Raw genomic sequence first — 7,503 nt, 5'->3', positions numbered from 1 at the left:
GCTGGTCTTTGGTGCAAGAGCTGCGTCGGTGTAGGGCTTCTCAAACCCTGATGCACTTATACGAGGGTCGTGCTGGAAGCGCTGTGCAGGTTTCTTCAAGATGGCCGTCTCCACGTTGCTCGTCGCACCCACGGGTCTCAGCTGTGCTGTGGATGTAGGTAGAGGTCCGAGAGGTCTGGAGGTCCGGGTCTTGTCGGGCTGGGTCGTCGGAATCCTGGAAGGAAGGACTTTGCAGCAAACCGCACAGAAGCTTGATGGTGCCTGCGAAGCAGGATGGTCACTCCCTGACCATAGGGGAGATTCTTCAGTCTTCTGATGATCAGGAGGTCAAAGGTCAAGAGTTCTTCGTGGAAGTTGTCAAGAGTAATCTAACTTGGAATGGGACCAGCTCCTACCTGTATTCTCCTAAAGGGGGCTGCACTACGGACTAGGTCCCTCCCCTTGGTGGGACCAGGAAGGGGGGTGGCTACACCCCCAATCCTTTGTCCAGTTTCCCGCCAGAGCTGGGGCTGGAGTGTCCCAGCAACTGGTTGGAACCGGTTTATGCACAGGGCACCGTGTGTGCCCCAGGCATGTCTCGTTCCTTTCAGCCTGGGCCTACCCAATACACAAAATCCTGTCTGGGGTGGTGCTAGCACCTCCCAAGGCAGGAAACCCTTTGTCCAAGCCTCCCTCGCTGGAAGGACTCCGAAAAGGGGGTGGTGATCTTTGGACTGGGTAAGAGTGGTCTGCTTAATTCAGACACTCTGTTCATCACCACCCCCTTTTCTGAATCATTTTGTCCACCATAAGCGTGGAAGGGTATACTCAGACATGAGTCCCTTGCTCACTGCTCCATCAGGATTCAAGCAAGCCGGGCCGACGACGCCTGAAATGGCAGAAACCTGTCCCCGGAAGCTTGTCTCCTTTCTGGTGAAGAATTGGCTTGGTAGTTTGGTCTGCCCTGTTCCCATGATGCACTGGGCCAGGGACAGACTAATTTGCATATAGCCAGGTTCTGAGCTGGGATGGGGCAGTGAGCTAAATAACGGTGATGGATCAAGCCCTGATCTTTGGACTGGGTAAGAGTGGTCTGCTTAATTCAGACACTGTTCATCACCACCCCCTTTTCTGAATCATTTTGTCCACCATAAGCGTGGAAAGGTATACTCAGACATGAGTCCCTTGCTCACTGCTCCATCAGGATTCAAGCAAGCCGGGCCGACGACGCCTGAAATGGCAGAAACCGGTCCCCGGAAGCTTGTCTCCTTTCTGGTGAAGAATTGGCTTGGTAGTTTGGTCTGCCCTGTTCCCATGATGCACTGGGCCAGGGACAGACTAATTTGCATATAGCCAGGTTCTGAGCTGGGATGGGGCAGTGAGCTAAATAACGGTGATGGATCAAGCCCTGATCTTTGGACTGGGTAAGAGTGGTCTGCTTAATTCAGACACTCTGTTCATCACCACCCCCTTTTCTGAATCATTTTGTCCACCATAAGCGTGGAAGGGTATACTCAGACATGAGTCCCTTGCTCACTGCTCCATCAGGATTCAAGCAAGCCGGGCCGACGACGCCTGAAATGGCAGAAACCGGTCCCCTGAAGCTTGTCTCCTTTCTGGTGAAGAATTGGCTTGGTAGTTTAGTCTGCCCTGTTCCCATGATGCACTGGGCCAGGGACAGACTAATTTGCATATAGCCAGGTTCTGAGCTGGGATGGGGCAGTGAGCTAAATAACGGTGATGGATCAAGCCCTGATCTTTGGACTGGGTAAGAGTGGTCTGCTTAATTCAGACACTCTGTTCATCACCACCCCCTTTTCCACCCCTTTTCTGAATCATCGGAAGGACTCCCAGCAGCAGGAGGTCAGACTTGCGTCTGTGGTGGCAGCATCCATTTTGTGATGCTGAGGCTCGAGTTAACTTTAACTGGGGTTCACAGTTACATATATGTCGTGTCCCTCTAGAAGGGTGGAATGCTACCCCCCGTCGCCAGAATTGGCGAGGGGGTAGTATTCCAAATCGTATGACACCTTACTTGACATGTTTTGATAATGCTATGCCAAAGTTAGCATTTAACCGCGAGGATTATAATGCACTTAAGAGTATATGGTATAGCGTTATCATGGAACAGCTATTAGGACTTGGTTCCGCAAGCTGCAAACGGGCTCAGCTCATGCCAGAGCACCATCTCACATAATTCCAAGCACTCTGCCTTCAGGATTGATAAGGCCTGCCATAGGAGTGACTGATAGGAATATATGTGTCCATTTTAGGTTTAGATATAGGGAACTATATCTAAAGCAAAGGGTGATTACACCACCTTGCCCCAGCTGTCGTGCAACCAGTTGTGTCTGTTTAGTTGGCCAGCCAGGGGTGGCATAATACATGCTTCAGCCCCTGGTAGGCCCTGGGTACACCTATGCCCTGGATACCTAAAGTATACTGTACAGGGACTGATAAGGTGGCCCAGTACCAATTGGTAAAATGCACCTAGGGTACATGGTTTTAATTTAGAGAGAGAACAGCTAGGCTGTGGGTCTGATTAGCAGGCCCACAGCCAGGGAAAGTCGTAAATCAGTGAAGCAAAAAGCAAAAATCTGTGGTGGCCATGGGATTGCAGACCCCACTCTCCTACAAAGGCTATCACTGGCCACTTGTGCAGTTCACACCTCCGTTTAGAGTTGCACTTTAACACTTTCGGTATCGTTCTTGACGTCACGTTTGTTCTCCTTTTATCGACATCGAGAGGATGAAAGACCGGTCCAGCCGTTTTCACATTGAAAGCTGTAATCAGAATGCACTGGGTACCTACAGTATTCAAGTTTTATCTTTCTGCAGCTAATTACTGGGTGACAGCCCTTTTTATTTTTTAATACATGCGTCGTGTCGTCAGGCTTGGTAGCCAAGATACAGGGGGGGTGAGGAAATTTGACTAACTGGTAAAATGGAGAAGCAGTGAGTCCCCTGTGTTTACTATCTCTACGTTGGCTGCCATCCCTGGCATTCGGATTTTTTAAAATACTCCTCTTATTGTGTTGCCAGTGTTTACAGCAATCACACGCTATAGCTGGTTGAGTGCACGGTACCTGGTAGTGTTGACGCTTAGAAATGTCACCGTATACTGTCTAATCCCTTGACAGTTTGGTATGAGGATGCACATCAGAGGGCAGGCGTTGCTCCTGGGAGTCAGGTTTCACGTCTCTAGCTGCTGTCTGCTCGACTGCAGAGGCAATGGGCGAGCAGCCCCTGAGAGTAAAGCTCTCAGCAGCTCTGTCTGCACCAGGCTCCATCTGGTCAGCTGGCCCGTAGCATGGCTAATTAGCTGTAGGCAGAGCCCGCCAGACCTGCGAGGCAGCGTTCATTCGCCCCATTCTAGTGCACCCCTCACCCTGTTACCAGCACTTTGATGTCTCCTGGAATGGGTGGATAATGTTAGGCAGGTGTTTGGGGTAATCTCCAGGTCGCCCCTGTGGCTTGTCCAGGGTGGTGAGGAATGGGGTGTATGTGAGCCCTGCATGTAGCCCTTGAGAGCTCTGCCTTGTGTACCCTGCATTAGTAATGCTGTGGATGGAGTGTCTCTGCTAGGCCGCGATGAGCCATGTACTGCAAGTTTTCTTACCCTTTTATTGCATTAATTGAATACCGTGCTTCAAGGTGATACACTGCATAATGGCATTGTTGCTTCTGCATTTTTCGTTGGTATTTCTTGACCATTTAAGAACCCTCGAGTTAACTACAAGGTCCAATAATGTTTTATTTTTGTAGTCTATAAAGGAGGGAATATCTCTTCATTCCCAGTCCCACTCCACACACTGCCCCCTCACACACTGCCCCCTCACCTGACCACGAGGTATTGACAGTGGTGGGTCCCCCTTCAGGGTTGAGAAGGCTCTGCTTCTCTTTCCTTCAACTTTTAGTGTCTTTGGGTGATCTTTAGGGTTTTTGGTTGGAAAACTTTACTGTTAATCGCAACTCCTCCATCATACTTCCAGACCCAATGGCGGAAAAAAGAATCTCAAGATGGCGAGCATGCACGGGAACTTCTGAGGTGCAGGTCTGACGTCGCACATGGGATGGATGTGCTACCAATTGGTGGGCGGTGATGCCAGAGGGTGGTGGGGGAGTGTGGGGTGGGAGAGTAAAAAGAAGAAACACAATTCCAGACATAAACAGTAGATGGCGTAATAGATGCACAGCATGTAATCCAGAAAATGATTCATGCTGCAAAACCTAATTTCTCTTTGTTTTTTTTGGCTAGCTTCTTCCTCAGATGATGATGCAGGCATAAGCGCCACAAACTTCTTGAAAAAGTCCGGCCCCGCTGCAGCTGAAACAAAGAAGAAGAAGGTGGAGGTAAGACATTTGGTAAAGCACAGCTGTTTGCGATTCCTGATGGTATCTGTGAGGTGCGTTTTTATTAAGTAGATTCATTGGCAGTGATGCATGCCATAATCTCTCTATGATCTGTACTCCCGGTTCTTCCTGGTTCGCAAGAAGGACAAGAACGAGTTCAGGCCCATTCTGGATTTGCGACAAGCAAACAAGTGGATTCGCAGAGAGAAGCGTCGCATGCTGTCGTTGCATCAGATTTATCGTCCACTGCAACAGGGAGACTGGCTATGTGCTATAGACTTACAGGATGCGTACTTCCATGTGCCCATTGCACACAAAAACAGGTAGTTCCTGCGATTCCAAGTCGGCGCCAATCATTATCAGTACACAGTACTGCCATTCGGACTGAAGTCTGCACCCAGAACATTCTCAAAGTGCATGGCAGTGGTAGCCGCACACCTAAGGAAGAACAAGGTTTTTGTCTACCCGTACCTGGACGATTGGTTGATCAAGGCCTCATCCTTCTCGGAAGCTCAAGCACACTTCCAGAAGACGTGCGTTCTCTTGAACAAGCTGGGGTTGCACATCAACATGTCCAAGTCCGTCCTGACTCCTGTCCAGTGCATACAGTACTTGGGAGCCTCCATCAATACGCTGTCAGCAAGCGTGTCTCCTTCGGAGGAGCGACGATTATCACTCCTTCGGAAGGCTCAGGCTCTTATGACCACTCCATCTACAACAGTGAGGACGGTGTCTTCTCTACTGGGATCGATGGCCTCTTGTATCTTCCTCACGCCACACGCACGGCTGCACATGAGACCATTGCAGGAGTGCTTGGAGGATCAGTGGGATCAGAGGAAAGGATCTTGGGACGACAGGATACGACTGTCTGCCTGCTCTTCAGTCTCTGAACTGATGGTGTTCGGCGGAGAATCTCCTGAGAGGGGTTCCGAAAGGACATTCCCACGCAGACCATCGTGACGGATGCGTCTCTCCACGGCTGGGGGGCGCACTCCGGGGACTTACAGATTCAAGGGACGTGGTCCCAGACTGAGTCCGCGTACCACATCAATTTCCTGGAACTCAGGGCTGTTCACTTGGCGCTGAAGGCCTTTCTTCCGTCCTTCCAGACCACCTCTCTGCTTGTGCAAATGGACAATACGACCACGATGTATTACCTCAACAAGCAGGGGGGCTCGAGATCGTGCACCCTGTCGCAGGAGGCGCAGGCGTCTGGCACTGGCTTCTGGCCAGTGGGCTGACGATAACGGCTACCCATCTACCAGGTGTGCAGAATGTTCAGGCGGACGCACTGAGCAGACTGATTCAGGAAAACCACGAATGGGTCATAAACGACGAAGTACTAGGAGAAGTCTTCGCAAGTTGGGGGACTCCAGACGTAGATCTGTTCGCCACCGCCGAAAACAGCAAATGCCGAGACTTCGCCTCCAGGTACTACCAGCCGGGGACGCTGGGGAAAGCGTTATGGATCAACTGGTCGAACAGCTTTCTGTACGCTTTTCCACCCATTCCCCTGATTCCGACGGTGCTCATCAAGCTGTCCCGGTCCAGGGCGCGGATGATCCTGATTGCCCCGGAATGGCCCAGGCAGTGGTGGTTCACGGACCTGCTTCACCGGTCTCTCCTTCCTCACATATGGCTGCCGTGCAGGCCGGCCCTTTTCACGAAGTTTGGGGGGCAGATGTTGCACCCCAACCTCTCGTCTTTGAGTTTGGCGGCATGGCTCTTGAGATAGTGCAATATGGCCATTTGAATCTACCTGAAGATTGCATGCACATACTGAAGGAGGCTAAGCGACCTTCCACTCGGACTTCCAATGCTTACAAGTGGAAGAGGTTTTGCATCTGGTGCAAGTCTAAGAACTATGACCCAACGACGTGTAAGGAAGATGTCATCCTTCCGTATCTTATACATCTGGCGCAGTCTGGCCTTAATGTCCATTCCATTAAGGTTCATCTTGCTGCGCTGACTGCCTACAGGAAATGCCCTTCACAGACTTCCTTCTTTCAGATCCCTGTGATCAAAGATTTTTTGGAAAGCTTGAAGAAAGTGTTCCCTCCTGTCCGGCTTCCTTCGCCTTCATGGGAATTGAATGTGGTGCTGTCCAGATTGATGAAGGAGCCTTTTGAACCTATTTATAAGGCTTTGTTGCAGCACCTGTCCTGGAAGGCGGCGTTCCTCGTGGCCATTACATCGGCCCGCAGTGTGAGTGAAAATCAGGCACTGTGTTGCCAAGAACCTTATACTGTATTTCATGCTGCTAAGGTTGTGATGCGTACTCATCCTAAATTTCTTCCAAAGGTTATATCTGATTTTCATGTTAACCAGACCATAACTTTACCTACGTTTTTTCAGAATCCTTCCTCTCCAGCGGAAAGGTCCCTGCATTCATTGGATGTTAGGAGGGTGTTGAAATTTTATCTGGATAAAACCAAGGATATTTGTAGGTCAGACCAATTGTTTATCAATTATGGATCAGTCAGGACGGGTCTTGCTACCTCTAAACAGTCCATCTCTAGGTGGATTGTGTCCTGTATACAATTGTTACCAAAAAGCAAATAAGACCTTAGGCTCATTGCACCAGGGGCAAGGCTGCCACGACTGCTTTGCTCCGTAATGTTCCAATTGCAGAAATCTGCAAGGCGGCCACTTGGAAGTCGGTCCATTCATTTGCTAAGCATTACTGCCTGGACACTGATGCCAGGGCAGATGCTCAGGTTGGGCAGGCTTCGCTGCGAAATCTGTTCGCACAATAGTGGTATTATTTCTCTTTTCTCCACCGCCACTTTGGTGTGGGGATGGGCTTGCCATTCTATTCACTAGATTATGACTATACACAGAGATCAACAACAAAACGGTTTAGAGAGGGTCCAAGGGATATATGGTTTAAAGACCCGTACCTGATTATTATCCCCAGCTACTTCTATATGTATAACACAAAAACACAGAGGGTCTGCCAACTTAATTATGTGGCGGCACTGTCAATCCGAGTTATCAAAATCTCGGGGCGTATAAATCGCATGAAGACAGCGTATTACAATAAAAGGTGAACAATATGTATAGGAAGAACAAACACAATCCCGATCAATCACACATGGTTGACAAATCCAAAACATATAGCAATGGGTTACCATCAAATTGACTCAATGATCAGTCCTATCAACTGGCCAA

General features: G+C 49.7%; 1 protein-coding gene across 1 annotated transcript in view; it reads left to right on the top strand.

Annotated features, from left to right (window-relative positions):
* EIF3C (eukaryotic translation initiation factor 3 subunit C) overlaps positions 1 to 7,503 on the top strand; it is a 683,261-nt gene that overhangs the window by 305,253 nt on the left and 370,505 nt on the right. The window contains exon 7 of the mRNA XM_078652326.1: positions 4,238 to 4,332. Coding sequence (XP_078508452.1) covers positions 4,238 to 4,332 — 95 coding nt within the window. The remainder of the gene's footprint in view (positions 1 to 4,237; positions 4,333 to 7,503) is intronic.

Source organism: Lissotriton helveticus, chromosome 7 (genome assembly GCF_964261635.1).
Source record: "Lissotriton helveticus chromosome 7, aLisHel1.1, whole genome shotgun sequence".
Classification (NCBI taxonomy): Eukaryota; Metazoa; Chordata; class Amphibia; order Caudata; family Salamandridae; genus Lissotriton; species Lissotriton helveticus.
The sequence above is the reverse complement of the archived record's forward strand: the minus strand, read 5'-3'. Positions and strand labels throughout refer to the sequence as shown.